The 22585-nt window shown below is 41.9% G+C and overlaps 1 protein-coding gene across 2 annotated transcripts in view; it reads right to left on the bottom strand.

Moving 5' to 3' along the window:
- The window catches only part of hyi (hydroxypyruvate isomerase), a 54494-nt gene extending 33092 nt beyond the window's left edge, over window positions 1–21402 (bottom strand). For both annotated transcript variants that reach the window (XM_060919690.1, XM_060919691.1), the window contains exon 1: window positions 20885–21402. In XM_060919690.1, the coding sequence (XP_060775673.1) occupies window positions 20885–21083 (199 nt within the window). In that variant the 5' untranslated portion in view covers window positions 21084–21402. The remainder of the gene's footprint in view (window positions 1–20884) is intronic.
- Between the last annotated feature and the right edge of the window lie 1183 nt (window positions 21403–22585).

Genomic DNA, 22585 nt, shown 5'->3' with positions numbered 1-22585 from the left:
AAGCTAATGTACAATTCGCACGAGATAAGTATTACCTATGGACCTCTGGTAATTCGCAATTACCCCCGCACCTCTGTGTTATTGTGTGGCGCATTCGGACGGGATAAGCAAAAGTCTGTAATTCACTGAATTTATAGACATTGTGACCGGATTGTGACAATCAATACAGTTGTAGCATGTTGGAAGTGCCAACATATTACTGTAGTACATTAATGGTGCATTAATAAGGTAGGATGAAAACACAGTAGACATAAGAATAGCACTGTATCCAAATTAAGAGAGGGGAAACGCATATGATAGGGATGCAGTATGTTTGCTCCACGCTCTCAAAATGAGAAAGTGGGGTCACTGCAAATGAAAACAGTCTCGAGATGACAATGTAAGTGAACAAGCATTTTATGGTGCTGTTTACACATAGCCGGGTATTTTGCTAAACGAACATTTGTCTTCCCTCCGTTAACCAAAATATCTTCGTATTGCTGTGTCATGGGGGTTAGCGTGGCTCCTTACCATATGCTGCCACACAAGCCATCCAGTTGAAGATTCTTCGTGCTTTCTTCTTGGAGTTCTTCTTGGAGCTGTTTCTGCTTATCTGGTTTAAATACGGGACAGGCCTACTACCACTTGCCCCTGAAATGCTGTATCAAAATTTCACCCGTATCCTCCATTATTCACTCCAGAAAAGTACAAGAGATGCACGTTTAATAATTACAAACACAGACATGCGCATTCACACGGGACCTGTATTACCACTGGACGTCTGTGTTTTGCCGAAACACAGTAGGTAATTCGCGGCGGAATTATTACTTGGCAAATTACGGACATGGCGCATTCGCACGGGACTAAGAACTCAGACATTCTCTGTAATTATTCCGAATTACCAGAGGTCCACAGGTAATTCGTATCCCGTGCGAATAGGGCTTAAGAGAGATGAGACTGAGATGGTATGGGCATATCCTGAGAAGAGATACAGAGCATGTGGGAAGGAGAATGTTGAGGATGGAGCTGCCAGGCACATGAAAACGAGGAAGGCCAAAGAGGAGATACATGGATGTGGTGAGAGAGGACATGAAAGTGGAAGGTGTGGTAGAGAAGGATGCGGAAGACAGGGAGCAATGGAGACGAAAGCTCCGCTGTGGCGACCCTAATAGGAAGCAGCCAAAAAGAAGTAGTCGTCGTCTAACAAGAGTGCTCCGAGAGCACAATATCCCCCACTGACAACTATATCTATGCTACAAGTGCTTAATACACCCTCATGAAATTGTCAAAGTATGGTTATCAAGGGCCATAACGCTGGTAAAAGGTGACTGAATTGAACGAAACTGCAATATGCATATTACCAACATATAACAAAGAATCCTGTTAAGTTTCGTGAAATTTCTCCAAAAATTGTGAGAGGAGTTGATTTCAGAAGGTGAGTACCCTTCCTCGGATGGACATCACCACAACATAATCCCCCTGCGGGCCTTTCGACCATTGGGGGATAAAAATGGTTCGTTTCAATGAACAGTCATTAAAAAGATTTATACTATATATGGATACAATATACTAGTTATGACTGAAATGACTAATGTACAGTGGTGCTTGAAAGTTTGTGAACCCTTTAGAATTTTATATATTTCTGCATAAATATAACCTAAAACAACAACAGATTTTCACACAAGTCCTAAAAGTAGATAAAGAGAACCCAGTTAAACAAATGAGACAAAAATATTATACTTGGTCAAAAAGTATGTGAACCTCTAGGATTAGCAGTTAATTTGAAAGTGAAATTAGAGTCAGGTGTTTTCAATCAGTAGGATGACAATCAGGTGCGAGTGGGCACCCTGTTTTATTTAAAGAATGGGGATCTATCAAAGTCTGATCTTCACAACACGTGTTTGTGGAAGTGCATCATGGCACGAAGAAGGGAGATTTCTGAGGACCTCAGAAAAAGCGTTGTTGATGCTCATCAGGCTGGAAAAGGTTACAAAACCATCTCTAAAGAGTTTGGACTCCAACTTACAGTCAGATAGATTGTGTACAAATGGAGGAAATTCAAGACCATTGTTACCCTCCCCAGGAGTGGTCGACCAACAAAGATCACTCCAAGAGCAAGGTGTGTAATAGTCGGCGAGGTCACAAAGGACCCCAGGGTAACTTCTAAGCAACTGAAGGCCTCTCTCACATTAACATTTAGCCAATGTTCATGAGTCCACCATCAGGAGAACGCTGAACAACACTGGTGTGCATGGCAGGGTTACAAGGAGAAAGCTACTGCTCTCCAAAAAGAACATTGCTGCCCATCTGCAGTTTGCTAAAGATCACGTGGACAAGCCAGAAGGCTATTGGAAAAATGCTTTGTGGATGGATGAGACCAAAATAGAACTTTTTTTGGTTTAAATGAGAAGCGTTATGTTTGGAGAAAGGAAAACACTGCATTCCAGCATAAGAACCTTATCCCATCTGTGAAACATGGTGGTGGTAGTATCATGATTTGGGCCTGTTTTGCTGCATCTGGGCCAAGATGGCTTGCTATCATTGATGGAGCAATGAATTCTGAATTACACCAGCAAATTCTAAAAGAAAATGTCAGGACATCTGTCCATGAACTGAATCTCAAGAGAAGGTGGGTCATGCAGCAAGACGACCCCAAGCACACAAGTCATTCTAACAAAGAATGGTTAAAGAAGAATAAAGTTAATGTTTTGGAATGGCCAAGTCAAAGTTCTGACCTTAATCCAATCAAAATGTTGTGGAAGGACCTGAAGCAAGCAGTTCATGTGAGGAAACTAGGGCTGGATACCGGTTCGGCTGGACCGGTAAAACATTCAAGAACCGAGTCCAAAAAACCGAAAGTCGTGAACCGTTTTTTTGGACCTGAAAGTCGGAACAAAGTACAATATAATGATTTCTATTCAGACATCTTAGTAGTACTCTAGTCATGGAAGAGTAAAAAAAAAAAAATAGCCCTGAATCAAACTAGATAACAGACATCCCAAGTCTCCCGAAAGTTCCGGGAGTCTCCCGCATATTGATAGTGGCTCCCTGATGCCCGCAAATTGGATAATATCTCCCGGAATCTAGAGCAAGATCGTGCACATGAAACATTAATACGGGTATGTCTGCATCGCGCATATGATGGAGTGTGCGAAGGAGCGCGAGAGAGACTGCGCGTGTGCCTGTTCATGTAGCGCATGCTAGACAAAGAGCATCCTGATTGGTTTACAGACATCCCAACCTGCAGAACCCCCCGATGGGGGAAAAAAAGTTGTGCGGCAAGCCTTTTTTTCCCCCATCAGCAGGGGGCGTTACGACACCTCCCCGAAATGAGTTTCTGCAGGTTGGGATGTCTGAGATAAGCCCTAAATAAATTGATATTCTTCTCTTTCTGTAACTGTCGGTTCAGTTTTAGGTCAACAATGAAAATGTGCTACGAATTAAAATAAGTTTACCACGAGGCCAATGTTGGTACGTACCGAGCTCGAGTGGAATCGGCGTCATGGATCCCCATAATCTTACGTAAATTTTCACTCCAAATGAAGAATCAGCGCTCAAAAAAATTAACCGTGGAACAACCATGTTTGCAGGAGACGTTGTGAAGGCTGAGAGAGCTTGCTTACCCTGACAATGTGAACATGTTAATATTCTTGAAGAAAAAAAACATACAGTAGTACTGTTGCAGCTAGTTGCAGCTAGCGGTGGACTGATTGCTGACAGCCACTTGACAGTGTTGTAAAATCATGTTACATGTACTCTCTGGTTTATGCTTATGTTTAATAAAGTGTTTTGAGTCGCCTCTCTGCTTGGTCATCACTAACAGATAAGGCACTGAAAATAAGTGCAACATTCAACCATAAATATTAGTTTAATAAAACATAAGATTACCAAGATATCAACTAGACAGGTCCAGGTCTGGACCTGAACCTGAATGTCTGGAAACTGAACCTGGACTCGAACCTGATCAAGCCAAACCGGTATCCAGCCCTAGAGGAAACCCACCAACATCCCAGAGTTGAAGCTGTTCTGTACGGAGGAATGGGCTAAAATTCCTCCAAGCCGGTGTGCAGGACTGATCAACAGTTACCGCAAACGTTTAGCTGCAGTTATTGCTGCACAAGGGGGTCACACCAGATACTGAAAGCAAAGGTTCACATACTTTTGCCACTCACAGATATGTAATATTGGATCATTTTCCTCAATAAATAAATGGCCGAGTATAATATTTTTGTCTTATTTGTTTAACTGGGTTCTCTTTATCTACTTTTAGGACTTGTGTGAAAATCTGATGATGTTCTAGGTCATATTTATACAGAAATATAGAAAATTCTAAAGGGTTCACAAACTTTCAAGCACCACTGTCGGTAAAGGAAAGAACAGGATGCAGGAGAGTGTGTGTCTCAGGATGACAGAAGCAGGATCTAGATGAGTCAGAAACTTGTCCACAAAGATCCAGTGTTTTCATTCCAAATAAATGGACAGAAAGACACACATGGGCACCAGTGTATTTTATTGTACTATAATATAATAGCAGCCCAGTCCCACACATGATCACCTGGCCAAGTTTTAGTTCCAAACGTAATCCAACATAAGACGTAACTAGTTGAATCAAAGCCCTCAGTGGCGTTCACAAGGAGGATCTCAGCTTCAGGATAAAAGGCATTTCATAAATCGTAACAGTTAAAGATTTCCCTGTTCTAACAGACCTGCTCTACAGTGTTGTCGAGCCCTGTAAGAACAGAAAAGGCTTATAAATTGAGCAGACAAATAGGTGCTCAGGCCTGGCACTGAACACACTTGCACAAAAAGAATTAGGATGAAAGTCCCAACTCTCAGTGCCTGTCAGCCAAGACAAACACACTGGCCGATGTGTAAACAATAAAACACCAGTACCACAATATCCGTTCATATTTTGCCTGTTGATTCTGAAGATGTCCGTAATTATAAACTAAATATTGTTGGGACAATTTGTGCTTGTTGTGTTGCATTATGTTTGTGTGTTATTGTTGATAACACTGTGTAAATATGAGCATCTAAACTGGTCCAGTTAAACATAATTCTGATCATTAGTCAGGGTGGATAGTGAATCTAAACTACACATTAATAGTTGCTCATTTAAAGGAACAGTCCACCGTACTTCCATAATGAAATATGCTCTTATCTGAATTGAGACGAGCTGCTCCGTACCTATCCGAGCTTTGCGCGACCTCCCAGTCAGTCAGACGCAGTCAGACGCGCTGTCACTCCTGTTAGCAATGTAGCTAGGCTCAGCATGGCCAATGGTATTTTTTGGGGCTGTAGTTAGATGCGACCAAACTCTTCCGTGTTTTTCCTGTTTACATAGGTTTATATGACCAGTGATATGAAACAAGTTCAGTTACACAAATTGAAACGTAGCGATTTTCTATGCTATGGAAAGTCCGCACTATAATGACAGGCGTACTAACACCTTCTGCGCGCTTCGGCAGCGCATTGATACGGAGCTCAGATATCAATGCGCTGCCGAAGCGCGCAGAAGGTGTTAGTACGCCTGTCATTATAGTGCGGACTTTCCATAGCATAGAAAATCGCTACGTTTCAATTTGTGTAACTGAACTTGTTTCATATCACTGGTCATATAAACCTATGTAAACAGGAAAAATGCGGAAGAGTTTGGTTGCATCTAACTACAGCCCCAAAAAATACCGTTGGCCATGCTGAGCCTAGCTACATTGCTAACAGGAGTGACAGTGCGTCTGACTGACTGGGAGGTCGCGCAAAGCTCGGAGAGGTACGGAGCAGCTCGTCTCAATTCAGATAAGAGCATATTTCATTATGGAAGTACGGTGGACTGTTCCTTTAAAGCTAGTGCAGTGTCGAATTTCAGTTGCAGCACAGACACTTCTGCAATCCAAAATAAACACATTACATTCATGATCAAGACATGCATCAGTTCGAAAAGATGTAGTCAGCTGGTATCACGTGCCTCAGGGAAAGCATGTGATATCCTTTACCCTCTCTGGTTGGTCGCTGTCACAGTGTTCCAGCCAGTTTATTTTACCAGGGCATCGGGCCACGCCCTCCAGAACTTATGCCCTGCACTCAAATACAACCCAAATTTAAATGTAGTTATACTGGGCCTGCTACAAACGGAGATCGTAGGTGCTAAAAATGGCAAATGGACTTGCTTGAAATTCTTGAAGGCGTTTCACCTCTCATCCAAAAGGCTTCTTCAGTTCTGTCTGACTAGTGGGGAGTTCCACGTATTTATCGTCTAGATGACCAAAACCTGGAACTCCGCACTAGTCAGACAGATGACTGAGAACCTTCACAGACATACAGACAGAGATGTTAATTGGCAGCAAGGTCTACATTCAGGATTAGTTAGCTTTTTACATAAAAATGGCCTGCACTGAGGCGGCACAGTGGTGTAGTGGTTAGCACTGTCGCCTCACAGCAAGAAGGTTCTGGGTTCAAGCCCAGTGGCCGACGGGGGCCTTTCTGTGCGGAGTTTGCATGTTCTCCCCGTGTCTGTATGGGTTTCCTCCAGGTGCTCTGGTTTCCCCCACAATCCAAAGACATGCAGATTAGGTTAACTGGTGACTCTAAATTGACCGTAGGTGCGAATGTGAGTGTGAATGGTTGGTTGTCTCTGTGTATCAGCCCTGCAATGATCTGGCGACTTGTCCAGGGTGTACCCCGCCTCTCGCCCAGTCAGCTGGGATAGACTCCAGCTTGCCTCCCTGCACAGGATAAGCGGCTACAGATAATGGATGGATTATTATTAGCCAGGCGGCACGGTGGTGTAGTGGTTAGCGCTGTCGCCTCACAGCAAGAAGGTCTGGGTTCGAGCCCCGTGGCCGGCGAGGGCCTTTCTGTGTGGAGTTTGCATGTTGTCCGCGTGGGTTTCCTCCGGGTGCTCCGGTTTCCCCCACAGTCCAAAGACATGCAGGTTAGGTTAACTGGTGACTCTAAATTGACCGTAGGTGTGAATGTGAGTGTGAATGGTTGTCTGTGTCTATGGTGGGGTTTACATTAGACCGCATCAGCAGATCATCAGATTAACGTTTTTAAAACGATTAGCGTGCACACAGCAACGCCAATACACGATTCGCGTGCACACAGCAACGCCAATACACGGATACGCTTGGCTCCACAGGCATCCTGCGCTCCAAATCACTCCGCCCTAAACAGCGAGTGCCCTCTGGAGGGTGCGCACTCCGGCCCTGCGCAGCTCACAGAGCGCGCGAGTGAAGCGCACGAGCAGTGATTCGGGACTGAGCCGCTGTGTGTGTGATCTCAGTGCATATCGGGTATGCGCGTCACTTACCACTTGCAAGTGGAAGGATGGCAAGCCTAAAGACAATCATAACTACACAATGGGCAGTATTTGCATCAGTATTTGCAGTATTTTCATACTTTTATACTCTTTAATGAAAGGTGATACAAGGCGGAAGTCCGCGCCGTTTTTCAGCAGTCGCGTCACATGACCAACGCCAGCGAATCAGGAAGGTGGATGTCACAGTGACGTTGTCCAATGACGACGCCAGCTAGAGCTCAGCACAGCGTATCCGCGTATTCTCAATGTTTACACAGCACCGGATCAGACACGAACTGGATTGAATACGTGGGCTCTGGCGGATTCCCGTTTCCCGGCGTTTCCAGACGTTTTAATGTAAACGGACAGTGCATCCGCGAAGAAAACGAGACAGATATGGTCTAATGTAAACTTGGCCTATGTGTCAGCCCTGTGATGACCTGGCGACTTGTCCAGGGTGTACCCCGCCTTTCGCCCGTCATCAGCTGGGATAGGCTCCAGCTTGCCTGCGACCCTGTAGAACAGGATAAAGCGGCTACAGATAATGAGATGAGATTATTAGTCAGTTTGAAGAAAAAAAAAAGTTAATAAACTTAAGACTGATAAAATTGATAGAAATAAATAGAACACAGAGAAATAACATTCCTGAATGTATACATTGTGTAAAACTGTTGCAGAGATGTTAATGTTTTTATTAGAATTATTAGTCAACTCTGATAATGTCAAGTTTAATAAATTTTATATATAAAGTGTGTGTGGTTCCATATAGTATTAATAATACTATTATACAATCATAAAGCATTGTATTACACTGGTTATCTAAGAAGATTCAGATTTGCTTACTTTATTTTACAAAAGTAATCTTCCTTACATAGTTGCCCAGTATGGCTAATTTTGTATGACAGATTCTTTGTCTGTAGTCATGTGCGCAAAATTGGCCTAGAGATGCATGAAAAATTGCCCACAATGATGATTGGCACCCTGTTTTCTTGGAAAGCTAGCTGTAACACTATGTTGTGTGATAGGGGAGAGCGGTCTGGTGGGTGGGAATTGGCCATGACTAAATTAGGTAGAAAATCAGGGGAAGGAAAAAAAAAAAAAAATGTACAGTGGTGCTTGAAAGTTTGTGAACCCTTTAGAATTTTCTATATTTCTGCATAAATATGACCTAAAACATCATCAGATTTTCACATGAGTCCTAAAAGTAGATAAAGAACCCAGTTAAGCAAATGAGACAAAAATATTATACTTGGTCATTTATCTATTGAGGAAAATGAGCCAATATTACATACCTGTGAGTGGCAAAAGTTTGTGAACCTCTATGATTAGCAGTTAATTTGAAGGTGAAATTAGAGTCAGGTGTTTTCAGTCAATGGGATGACAATCAGGTGTGAGTGGGCACCGTTTTATTTAAAGAACAGGGATCTATCAAAGTCTGATCTTCACAACACATTTGGTTACAAAACAAAACCAAAGCCAGCACATATTAAGTGTGTGCAGAGTCTGTGTTAATCGATGTGTTTATTGGCAGGACGGAAAATACCGAAGAATTCTGAATCATATTGTGTACGAGTCAGGCTGTTGGTTTTTTCACTACTGCGCATGCATATAACGCGTCTCGTTGAATATCGCGGTAATCACGTTATCAAATTCAATAGATGTGGCCACATTATCGCCCATTTAAACACGTATTTTTGTTGTTGTTTACATCCACATCTGCCAAAGCTACGTTGCAATGTGGAATTTTCTGAAAGGTGTACAGAAACTGCCAGAGACAGGGACAAAGCGACCTCGGTCTGAAGAGGAGAAAAAGGCCGCCAATAAAGCGTACGAGAAGGAGAAACGACAAAGGACTTATCAGCAAACATGGGAGCAGGGTAGGCCTTGGCTGCAATACGATTTTTATGGAATAATTTTTTTTTTCCAAGTTGATTCCTAGTCGATATGAAGCTCCTAATGCTTTCTCTCTCAAACATGGTTAAATACAGAAAGCATGTTGGACATATTTTGGGTGCTATAGCCATGATAGCAAGTATATTTGTTTTCAATACTCATACACCAAGTTACCAAATTTTCCAATATACAACCCCGATTCCAAAAAAGTTGGGACAAAGTACAAATTGTAAATAAAAACGGAATGCAATAATTTACAAATCTCAAAAACCGATATTGTATTCACAATAGAACATAGACAACATATCGAATGTCAAAAGTGAGACATTTTGAAATTTCATGCCAAATATTGGCTCATTTGAAATTTCATGACAGCAACACATCTCAAAAAAGTTGGGACAGGGGCAATAAGAGGCTGGAAAAGTTAAAGGTACAAAAAAGGAACAGCTGGAGGACCAAATTGCAACTCATTAGGTCAATTGGCAAGAGGTCATTAACATGACTGGGTATAAAAAGAGCATCTTGGAGTGGCAGCGTCTCTCAGAAGTAAAGATGGGAAGAGGATCACCAATCCCCCTAATTCTGCGCCGACAAATAGTGGAGCAATATCAGAAAGGAGTTCGACAGTGTAAAATTGCAAAGAGTTTGAACATATCATCATCTACAGTGCATAATATCATCAAAAGATTCAGAGAATCTGGAAGAATCTCTGTGCGTAAGGGTCAAGGCCGGAAAACCATACTGGGTGCCCGTGATCTTCGGGCCCTTAGACGGCACTGCATCACATACAGGCATGCTTCTGTATTGGAAATCACAAAATGGGCTCAGGAATATTTCCAGAGAACATTATCTGTGAACACAATTCACCGTGCCATCTGCCGTTGCCAGCTAAAACTCTATAGTTCAAAGAAGAAGCCGTATCTAAACATGATCCAGAAGCGCAGACGTCTTCTCTGGGCCAAGGCTCATTTAAAATGGACTGTGGCAAAGTGGAAAACTGTTCTGTGGTCAGACGAATCAAAATTTGAAGTTCTTTATGGAAATCAGGGACGCCGTGTCATTCGGACTAAAGAGGAGAAGGACGACCCAAGTTGTTATCAGCGCTCAGTTCAGAAGCCTGCATCTCTGATGGTATGGGGTTGCATTAGTGCGTGTGGCATAGGCAGCTTACACATCTGGAAAGACACCATCAATGCTGAAAGGTATATCCAGGTTCTAGAGCAACATATGCTCCCATCCACACGACGTCTCTTTCAGGGAAGACCTTGCATTTTCCAACATGACAATGCCAAACCACATACTGCATCAATTACAGCATCATGGCTGCGTAGAAGAAGGGTCCGGGTACTGAACTGACCAGCCTGCAGTCCAGATCTTTCACCCATAGAAAACATTTGGCCCATCATAAAACAGAAGATACGGCAAAAAAGACCTAAGACAGTTGAGCAACTAGAATCCTACATTAGACAAGAATGGGTTAACATTCCTATCCCTAAACTTGAGCAACTTGTCTCCTCAGTCCCCAGACGTTTACAGACTGTTGTAAAGAGAAAAGGGGATGTCTCACAGTGGTAAACATGGCCTTGTCCCAACTTTTTTGAGATGTGTTTTTGTCAAATTTAAAATCACCTAATTTTTCTCTTTAAATGATACAGTTTCTCAGTTTAAACATTTGATGTCATCTATGTTCTATTCTGAATAAAATATGGAATTTTGAAACTTCCACATCATTGCATTCCGTTTTTATTTACAATTTGTACTTTGTCCCAACTTTTTTGGAATCAGGGTTGTATTATTATTTGTTGATATTATATTTTGGTGCTCTGTGTTCTCATTTATGTATTTAACAACAGTATCAAAATACTCTGGTCTTGAAATAAATGCACATTAGTCATGAAAAATGGTAACTACTCTCTTTTGTAGTATTTTTGGCAGAAGTAAAATTCATACATGAACAAATTTTGGCTAGTTAATTTGGAAGGTACAGTACCGTTCAAAAGTTTGGGGTCACTTTGAAATTTCCTTATTTTTGAAAGAAAAGCACTGTTCTTTTCAATGAAGATCACTTTAAACTAATCAGAAATCCACTCTATACATTGCTAATGTGGTAAATGACTATTCTAGCTGCAAATGTCTGGTTTTTGGTGCAATATCTCCATAGGTGTATAGAGGCCCATTTCCAGCAACTCTCACTCCAGTGTTCTAATGGTACAATGTGTTTGCTCATTGCCTCAGAAGGCTAATGGATGATTAGAAAACCCTTGTACAATCATGTTAGCACAGCTGAAAACAGTTTATAGTCTAGTCGTGATCCCCACAGGCCCAATAGTAAACCCAGAAATATTGAGTACCCTAAAGTTTTATTGCATAAATGTCATCTATTGGCCTACTGGATGGAATTTAGCTTGGTTGCCCAAAGTTGCACTTTGAGCAATTTGCATAATTAGCATAAATAGGCGATTAATGTGAGATTAGGTGAATAGGCAAAAAAAAATTATATAATAGATATCACCATGAAACTCTCTCAGTTGATTACTCATATTAAGATGAGGAAAAAAATGCATTGCATGTTTTTGTAATTTGATGTTTAAATATGCAAATGAGGCCATAAATCAACAAAAATATGCTAATTAGTATACAAACAAAACTAAATTCTTTTGATAAAGCCAGGGTCAAAAAAGGTTTCTAAGGGTAAATATGTGTACTTGGGGGGTCTGAGTTGGTGAAAACCTTTTGAGGAATCTAGTAGACAGTAGTAGTAGTAGTAGTCGTCGTAGTAGACAGCCATAAAGGCTAAGTCAGACCAAGAGAACTGCCGAAAGTCGCCAGAAAAAGGATTCTGACAATTCAGCTCCACTTTCCCAGACATCTGTGAAGAACACAGTTCACCAACTACACTTTTTACCACAGCCTACATTCTGTGCTTGTGTCAGTCATCATAAGCATCCATACACATGCATCCACCTAGATCTTGCTAGTTGAAATAAAGCTCTGACTTGTCAAATTCAGGACATTAATTAAATGTTAAAAACCGAGACCTCACCACTAATAACATCTTGTTTGTGAACGAGACAGACTGCATTGTGAAGCATGAAGAGGCTGACATCACCCTAGTTAGCTACATGCTCCATGCAGCTGAAGCAGGGGCTCCAATAATACGTATCCTGAGTGATGACACTGATGTATTTGTTCTGTTGGTGTACTGGGCTTGGAAGGCCAATGTCAAATCAACAGTGCAGATGGAGAAGTGGAATGGCACCATCCTGGATATAAATACCACTGTCAGAGAATTGGGTGACAGGTGTCAAGGTCTCCTGGGGATGCATGCACTATCGGGATGCGACACTGCTTCCTATCCCTGTGGAAAGGGCAAGACATCTGCCCTGAAAGTACTCCTAGGGAATTCTATCCCTGGTCTCAATACAGTGCTTGGTGAACCTGATGCTACTCACAGTGCCCTAAAAGATGTTGGGACTGAGTCCTTTGTCGCACTGTATGGGAAGAAGAAGGCCAAGTCAATGAATAGCACTCGTTACCAGATTTACAGTTGCAGCAAAAAGCCTCCTAAACTTAAAAAGCTTCCTCCTACTGATGCCAACCTGATGCTACACATACTGCGTGCTCATCTTCAGGTCATGTTGTGGAAGGCTGCAGGTCAGAGAGCAAAAAAAAAAGGGGAGTCCCATATACGATTCGTACATTGGGGGAGTGCCTGTTAGAGAGCGCACTTGTCCTGGGCCATCGGCATAGTGAGGCAGGGTGGCCAGTTCCTTTCCTTGCCGCCTTTAACTTCCCCAGTGTTTCCAAAAGGTCCCCATTCACTGCTGGGTGGACAGGGAGCGAGCCCCAGATCCCCGTCGAGCCGAGGCTCGAACCAGGGACCGTTCGCTTAGCGGTCAAGCGCTCTAACCACTTGGCCACCTGCGCTCCAGGTCAGAGAGAGCCACCTGTAGAAGCAAGAGACATCACTAAGTTTGGATGGGAGGTTGGTGGAAGGGTTATCATGCCTGCTCTTGCCATCCAGGCAGTGGCTCCAGTACAGTTGCTTGAGGTCACCAGCTGTAGCTGCAGCACATTGAAGGCCTGTAGTAAAGGAAACTGTAGCTGCCATGCTGCAAGTATCAGTTGCACTGACTACTGCAAGTGTGAAGGGGATGAGGTCGGCTGCTGCAACCCATTCACAGTTCATACAGATGATGATGATGAGACTGAAGGGAATGAAGAAACAAATTATGAAGATGGTGAAGGCTATTAAGTGGGATGGTGTGGTTGTTCATGCATACTATATATAGTTATTTTACAGTTTCTTTGCACATTTGCTGTTCATGTACATAGTTATTGTTCTTTTGGGTTAGTTTGGGTGTGTTTGTGCATGCTGGATACTTGTTCTGCATGGAACACTCCTTAAAGTGCCATTCCACCATTGGATGTATTTTTTTGGCATAAAATACAATATATTTTATGACAACATGACTAGACAGAGAAATCTTTTAGCTTCAAAATGATATATCAAACATAATTTTTTGACAACGACAAGTATATTAATTTTGCGACCAAAGTCACCTACCCTTTTAATTTACGCGCGGTAGTGAAACGTGATGTCATCGGCAGGTTCCCCTTCTTGTGTACCACGTCACGTGTGACGTGGCACAGATTATCAGCAATGGCGGATAGAACGTGATTGTCAGCTTCGGAAAAGAAGCGAAGGAAAATAGCAAGTGATGCCCAAAGGAGACGGTCGATGGTGAATATCGGCACAGCAATCGACAAGTGGAAATCGCGTTCTATCCACCATTGCTGATAATCTGTGCCACGTCACATGTGACGTGGTACACAAGAAGGGGAACCTGCCGACGACATCACGTTTCACTACCGCGCGGAAATTAAAAGGGTAGGTGACTTTGGTCGCAAAATTACAGGGAGTGCAGAATTATTAGGCAAGTTGTATTTTTGAGGATTAGTTTTATTATTGAAAAACAACTATGTTCTTGATGAACCCAAAAGACTCATAAATATCAAAGCTGAGTATTTTTGGAAGTTGGAGTAGGGCTTTCTTAGTTTTAGCTATCTTAGGAGGATATCTGTGTGTGCAGGTGACTATAACTGTGCATAATTATTAGGCAACTTAACAAAAAACAAACATATACCCATTTCACTCATTTATTTTCACCAGGGAAACCAATATAACAACTCAACATTCACTAATATACATTGCTGGCATTCAAAAACAAAAAAAAACAAAAACAAATCAGTGACTAATATAGCCGCCTTTCTTTACAAGGACACTCAAAAGCCTGCCATCCATGGATTCGGTCAGTGTTTTGATCTGTTTGCGATCAACATTGCGTGCAGCAGCAACCACAGCCTCCCAGACACTGTTCAGAGATGTGTACTGTTTCCCTCCTTGTAGATCTCACATTTGATGAGGGACCACAGGTTTTCTATGGGGTTCAGATCAGGGCCCTGTACTACGAAGCGGGTTTTCTGGCTTACCAGGGTAACTCTGAGAGTAACTTGATCACGTGCAGCGTAACTTCCCGAGTAACCCATACTACGAAAGTTGGCTATGTTCAAACCGAGGTATGCTGCCATGGCAACTTACGCTGCATCCCAAACCTGCTCGTCTCAGGTTATGTTCTTGGTTAACCCGAGGTTTCCGATTAACCACACCCTTTTTAAACACCACCTCTCCACCGACATTTCCTCTAGAGACAATGCCAGCGTACCTGGATGACCCGTGCGATATCGGAGCGCAGATTAGAGATGGGATTTATGGCTCTTTGATGGGATCCGCATCTTTGTGATCCGTTCTTTGAAAAGAGCCGTTCAAAAGACTGGCTCATTTGGCTCTTTTTAAATATTTATTCAGTTTTAAGAAGACAGCGTCTAAAGAAGCCAGATCCCTCTGCTTAGACAGTGACAATATTTCTGGACATACCTTTTATATAAAGCAACCTAGACTTACATTATTGTAACCCCTAAACGCTCATAAATAACCATTAAAAAACAATGAGGGCTTCAATGAATGTCCATGCAGAACGGCTTTTCTGTAAAAAAAAAAGAAAAAAAAGAACCCACTCAAGAACATAGTTATCAAGAACGGAAGAATATTTTATAGAAAAACACTTGTTTTACAAAAATATTTAAGTCTGAGATATAAAATAGATACAACTACAATAAATATAACAAGAACATTTTAATAGAAAAAAACATATTAAAAATATTGAAATTGTAACAAAAATAGATACAACTAAACAGTCAGATAAATAGATAAAGTTATAATAAGAACACAAGATTATTTTAATAGGAAAAAACAATTAATGCAAAAAATGTATTATTAGAAAAATAGATACAACTAGACAAACAGATAAATAAATAAAATACACAAAAATAGAACAAACAAAATGACGATAGAATAAATTAAATGAACGTCCGTGCAAAGTAGTTTTCCCACAATATTATCATTAATATCACACAACTACATTATAAACTATATACAAAACAATTTGAACTATTAGGCAAACAGATAAAACTTGAATAAATAAAAGGCAAATGCTGTTTAGCCTACTTCTTGTCCTTGGGCAAAAGCTTTTTCATCTGAAACACAGTACAGAAAAAGAATGACACACACACACACACACACACACACACACACACCATTATGAATGATGTTTTTATATTTCATTTTCACCTGTTGCCAGGTGCGTTTGGCACTGCTGTTGCCTCTGAAATGTTCACAGGACATACACCAACTTAGTCAAAGGGGCTGAACAGTCAGTCATCCTAATTCATGTGACTCTGTGCACATATCAGCTTAAGTAGGCTACTCCATGAATTTACCATACCAAATTTTATTCAGGATTTTTCGGACATTAAACAAGCTATATATGACTGGGGCCACGTCGAAGGACCATTTTCTGTGACTTGTGATTGATCATGAAGCTTTCTCTCATCCTATACTTCTGTTCTGGAACATGTAGAAGGGAGAATGTACTTGCGCATTTACCCGATCGGCAATTCGTTGCCAACATGCTTGCCGCTCCTTACTGGCAGCCGCTGTGTTAGATTTTGCTCTTAATGTTGTTTTGAACTCCTCGTAGCTTTGCATTATGACAGCGCATTCTTCCTCCGTGAAGTACGGCGACCGTGCCATTGTGAACAGTGGTGATTTGCGCTGATAACCTCCCCTTTAACGTGAACGCGCATTAACCCTGATTAAGTTAAACCAGGTTCAACAAATCAACTTCATAACTGGCGTCGTAGTACCGTTTAACCCCAAACAAGATAACCAGGTTTTGTCAACCCCGGTTTAGCGGGGGAACCCTGGGTTACTTCTGGGTAGGTTAACCTCCGTTCGTAGTACAGGGCCCAGGTGAACAAGGAGGCCACGTCATTAATCTTTCTTCCTTTAGACCCTTTCTGGCCAGCCATGCTGTGGAGTACTTGGATGCGTGTGATGGAGCATTGTCTTGCATGAAAATCATGTTTTTCTTGAAGGATGCTGACTTCTTCCTGTACCACTGCTTGAAGAAGGTGTCTTCCAAAAACTGACAATAGGACTGGGAGTTGAGCTTGATGCCATCCTCAACCCGAAAAGGTCCCACAAGCTCATCTTTGATGATACCAGCCCATACCAGTACCCCACCTCCACCTTGCTGGCGTCTGAGTCGGACTGGAGCTCTCTGCCCTTTGCTGATCCAGCCACGAGCCCATCCATCTGGCCCATCAAGACTCACTCTCATTTCATCTGTCCATAAGACCTTAGAAAAATCAGTCTTGTGATACTTCTTGGCCCAGTCTTGACGTTTCATCTTGTGTGTCTTGTTCAGTGGTGGTCGTTTTTCAGCCTTTGTTACCTTGGCCGTGTCCCTGAGTATTGCACACCTTGTACTTTTTGACACTCCAGTGATGTTGCAGCTCTGAAATATGGCAAAACTGGTGGCGAGTGGCATCTTGGCAGCTTCATGCTTGACTTTCCTCAGTTCACGGGCAGTTAGTTTGCGCCTTTTTTTTTCAACGCGCTTCTTGCGACCCTGTTGACTATTTTGAATGAAGCGCTTGATTGTTCGATGGTCACGCTTCAAAAGCTGGGCAATTTTAAGAGTGCTCCATCCCTTTGCAATATATGTCACTATTTTTGACTTTTCTGAGTCCGTCAAATCCCTATTCTGACCCATTTTGCCAAAGGAAAGGAAGTTGCCTAATAATTTTGCACACCTGATATAGGGTGTTGATGTCATTAGACCACACCCCTTTTCATTACAGAGATGCACATCACCTGGTATGCTTAATTGGTAGGAGGCTTTCAAGCCTATGCAGCTTGGAGTAGGCCAACATGCATAGAGAGGGTAATGTGGTCAACATACTCATTTGCCTAATAATTCTGCACTCCCTGTAATATACTTGTCGTTGTCAAAAAATTATGTTTGATATATCATTTTGGAGCTAAAAGATTTCTCTATCTAGTCATGTTGTCATAAAATATATTGTATTTTATGCCAAAGAATACATCCAATGGTGGAATGGCACTTTAATCTATCCATACAATAGTCCAAACACTGCTACCTGATCAGATTCCTTAAACGTTTTTCACCAAATCATACCCCCAAGTATACATTTTTACCCTAAGTAAAATTATTTTGACTCGGGCTTCATCAATGAATATGATTGTGTGTATGCAAATGAGCGCATACAGTGGTGCTTGAAAGTTTGTGAACCCTTTAGAATTTTCTATATTTCTGCATAAATATGACCTAAAACATCATCAGATTTTCACACAAGTCCTAAAAGTAGATAAAGAGAACCCAGTTAAACAAATGAGACAAAAATATTATACTTGGTCATTTATTTATTGAGGAAAATGATCCAATATTACATATCTGTGAGTGGCAAAAGTATGTGAACCTTTGCTTTCAGTATCTGGTGTGACCCCCTTGTGCAGCAATAACTGCAACTAAACGTTTGCGGTAACTGTTGATCAGTCCTGCACACCGGCTTGGAGGAATTTTAGCCCGTTCCTCCGTACAGAACAGCTTCAACTCTGGGATGTTGGTGGGTTTCCTCACATGAACTGCTCGCTTCAGGTCCTTCCACAACATTTCGATTGGATTAAGGTCAGGACTTTGACTTGGCCATTCCAAAACATTAACTTTATTCTTTTTTACCCATTCTTTGGTAGAACGACTTGTGTGCTTAGGGTCGTTGTCTTGCTGCATGACCCACCTTCTCTTGAGATTCAGTTCATGGACAGATGTCCTGACGTTTTCCTTTAGAATTCACTGGTATAAATCAGAATTCATTGTTCCATCAATGATGGCAAGCTGTCCTGGCCCAGATGCAGCAAAACAGGCCCAAACCATGATACTACCACCACCATGTTTCACAGACGGGATAAGGTTCTTATGCTGGAATGCAGTGTTTTCCTTTCTCCAAACATAACGCTTCTCATTTAAACCAAAAAGTTCTATTTTGGTCTCATCCATCCACAAAATATATTTACAACAGCCTTCTGGCTTGTCTACGTGATCTTTAGCAAACTGCAGATGAGCAGCAATGTTCTTTTTGGAGAGCAGTGGCTTTCTCCTTGCAATCCTGCCATGCACACCATTGTTGTTCAGTGTTCTCCTGATGGTGGACTCATGAACATTAGCCAATGTGAGAGAGGCCTTCAGTTGCTTAGAAGTTACCCTGGGGTCCTTTGTGACCTCGCTGACTATTACACACCTTGCTCTTGGAGTGATCTTTGTTGGTCGACCACTCCTAGGGAGGGTAACAATGGTCTTGAATTTCCTCCATTTGTACACAATCTGTCTGACTGTGGACTGGTGGAGTCCAAACTCTTTAGAGATGGTTTTGTAACCTTTTCCAGCCTGATGAGCATCAACAATGCTTTTTCTGAGGTCCTCAGAAATCTCCTTTGTTCATGCCATGATACACTTCCACAAATGTGTGTTGTGAAGATCAGACTTTGATAGATCCCTGTTCTTTAAATAAAACAGGGTGCCCACTCACAACTGATTGTCATCCCATTGATTGAAAACACCTGACTCTAATTTCACCTTCAAATTAACTGCTAATCCTAGAGGTTCACATACTTTTGCCACTCACATATATGTAATATTGGATCATTTTCCTCAATAAATAAAATGACCAAGTATAATATTTTTGTCTCATTTGTTTAACTGGGTTCTCTTTATCTACTTTTAGGACTTCTGTGAAAATCTGATGATGTTTTCAGTGATATTTATGCAGAAATATCGAAAATTCTAAAGGGTTCACAAACTTTCAAGCACCACTGTATTTGATGGTTTATGGCCTCATTTGCATATTTAAACATTAAATTACAAAAACATGCAATACATTTTTTTCTCATGTTAGCATAAGTAATCAACTGAGAAAGTTTGATGGTGATATCTATTATTATTATTATTATTTTTTTTTTTTAGCCTATTCACCTGTAATAATCTCAGTTTAATCGCCTATTTATGCAAATTATGCAAATTGCTCAAAGTGCAACTTTGGGCAACCAAGCTAAATTCTATCCATTAGGCCTATAGATGATATTTCTGCAATAAAACTTTAGGGTACTCAACATTTCCGGGTTCATGAAATCACGACTAGACTATTAGCTCTTTAGAGAAGCTATAAAACCGACCTTCCTTTGAGCAGATTGAGGGCGTTTTCACACTTGGTCCCTTTCAGCCATCTAACCGAACTCAGATCGATGACTCAGCATTTTTTGCGCATATGTGAACACTCCAACCGTACCCAGACCCCTTTAAAGCGAACCGAACTGAGACCACCTCAGGAGGTGGTCTCAGTACGGTTCGCCTAATCTGCGCATTGTGAACAAAAAGTGCACCAGGTTCACTTCGCCTTTTTCACTGTAGTTTAACCTTCTTCGTTTGCCGTAGTTGGTCACGTGACTGTAGCAGGGAAACTCAACTTCTTTTTGGAACTTACCAGCCGTGTTTTGTGCTCATAGATAGCTGGAATAAATTTATTTTCCTTAATCCGCACTATTTTGATCAAAGAATACAGCACGCAAGCATGGCAGCAGACATTTTGATTCAAGAGAAAATTACCCAGAATTCCATGCACTGGGGGTCTGAGGGCTCTAGAGGACCTGGTGTGAACAGAAAGAGGACTGAGGCCCCATCAAAGCTTAACTGGACCAGAAAGAGAACCCAGTCCTCTTTGTAATAAATTCACAGTGTGAACACAAAAAGAACTGAGTTCTTTTTCTGTTGGTCCACTTTTTGGTCCACTTAAAGAGGACCGAGTCTGGTTCCTTTAAAGGGGACCAGGTGTGAAAACACCCTGAGTTTCTGGAGCATCACATTTGTGGGGTCGATTAAATGCTCAAAATGGCCAGAAAAATGTCTTGACTATATCTTCTATTCATTTTACAACTTACGGTGGTAAATAAAAAAGTGTGACTTTTCATGGAAAACACAAGATTGTCTGGGTGACCCCAAACTTTTGAACGGTAGTGTAACTAGTCCGGCTGGCTGGTGAAAAAAAAATATATATGAATTTCTAGGCCTGCATGAGTAGGAAACCGAAAACTCTCTCTGATGGGTAAGGAACACTTTGTGGCAAAGCTGTGACAGTTAAATAAACACACTATAGTGTGGGTAAAGACCTCAGTCATGCTGTGTAAAGTTCAGTGAGGGAGTTTAGTTGAACGTGTCCCAGACGTTTGTGCGTTCTTACCCGGAGGAGTGTTAATAAGAGCCACCTGCAGCCCTGTTTCCTCTCGGACTTTCTGGAGCTCTCTGAGGTCACAGCCGTCCAGCCAAGCCGCCTCCACAGCCTGGAAACCTGCACACGCAGCTGCTCGCAGTCTCTCCCTCACCTCGGGCAGCTCCGTGAACAGCCAGGAGACATTGGCGCAGAACTTCAGCGGTGGCATGTTCTCTCATCTGCGTTCTTTCACTCTTTTTTTTTTGTTTGTTTGTTTGTTTTTTCCTTCATAAAATGAATTACGTAAGCAAATCATTAACCGAACGCTAACCCTGTTAGCATGCTAGTCTGCTTAAGCAGCTGTTTCACAACGCCAGCTAGCAAGTTAGGAGTGACTCATGCAGGCTCTGTGTGACTCCATAGTTACTTATTTTGTTGACCTTTCTTTCTTTAATTAATTACTTACTAACTAACTATACGTACAAGTTAGAAGAAAAGTGCTCGTTTTTGCCTCAGTCTGGTACTGACACACATTCTAGTTATTGACAGATCGTTCTGTCCAATCGGCAAACTTCAGACTGTGAACTAGCCAATCATAGCGCAGGAGGCGGGACGCTACGAGCCAATCCCAAACAAGAGGAAAGGTTTGAATGGCAGGGAGAAGAAACCACACCAAGCTTCTAGTTGTTGTTTTGGGACACAGGCACCAAGCTGTGATGACTAAGATAATGCTGCCGTGTTAAGACATGATGCACTGTGTCAATATTCCCCTAATTCCCTAAGATTTCCCATTGTGTATATCAGTATTTTCCCTAAATGTTGTAATATTCATGACTACTGTGTTTCATTTATTTGTTTAGAGTGCTGTTGATGATGTTTTGCTAATGTTTCCTAATTATGGCCCTGGAGCGTGTGTGGTCCCCCACCCCCTTTGCTCTAGCCTAGCATATCTGACTTTTGGATAATAAACTGGACTGGTCCAAAAACGTGGACACTCAGTGCGTTTACATGCACATAGAGAGAATCGAATTTCTGCCGTTGCTCGACTGAAATCGAAGTTCAAAATGCCATGTATACACCTTAATTCGGCTGAAATTGAACCGAACTTGATTTCTCGGAATCGAGCTACACGACCTAGATTATGCGATTTCTGCCGAGCTACTTAGTGCATGTATTGAGGTATTTCACCTGATGTCACAGGGTCACGTGACGCCCCGGTGTCCGCCATTTTGAAGGTCAAGCTAGCTAATGTCAACAACATAGTAGCTAGTATGTTACTGTAGCAATGTTTACGTTCAGTCATTTGGATGACTGTTAAAACCTTTCAGTCTCAAGTTTTTCCTTTACTGTATTTACTACTTTACTGTAATTATGATCCGGCAGCTATTTACACCAGATCCAGTGTAAATAGCTGCCGGAGCACGCTCCGGCTTGCTCCCCCTCAAATTAAGCAGCACGCTCCGGCTTGCTCCCGGAGTGCTCCGGCCGAGGTTCCGGAGTGCGCTCTGGCAGCTATTTACACTGGATCCGGTGTAAATAGCTGCCGGATCATAATTACAATAAACTAGTAAATACAGTAAAGGAAAAACTTGAGACTGAAAGGTTTTAACAGTCATCCAAATGACTGAATGTAAACATTGCTACAGTAACATACTAGCTACTATGTTGTTGACATTAGCTAGTGCTAACAGCTAGCTGCTAGTACACTGCTACAACACAGACACCGACCCT

The sequence above is a fragment of the Neoarius graeffei genome, chromosome 4, assembly GCF_027579695.1.
Source record: "Neoarius graeffei isolate fNeoGra1 chromosome 4, fNeoGra1.pri, whole genome shotgun sequence".
NCBI classification, from domain to species: Eukaryota; Metazoa; Chordata; class Actinopteri; order Siluriformes; family Ariidae; genus Neoarius; species Neoarius graeffei.
The sequence above is the reverse complement of the archived record's forward strand: the minus strand, read 5'-3'. Positions and strand labels throughout refer to the sequence as shown.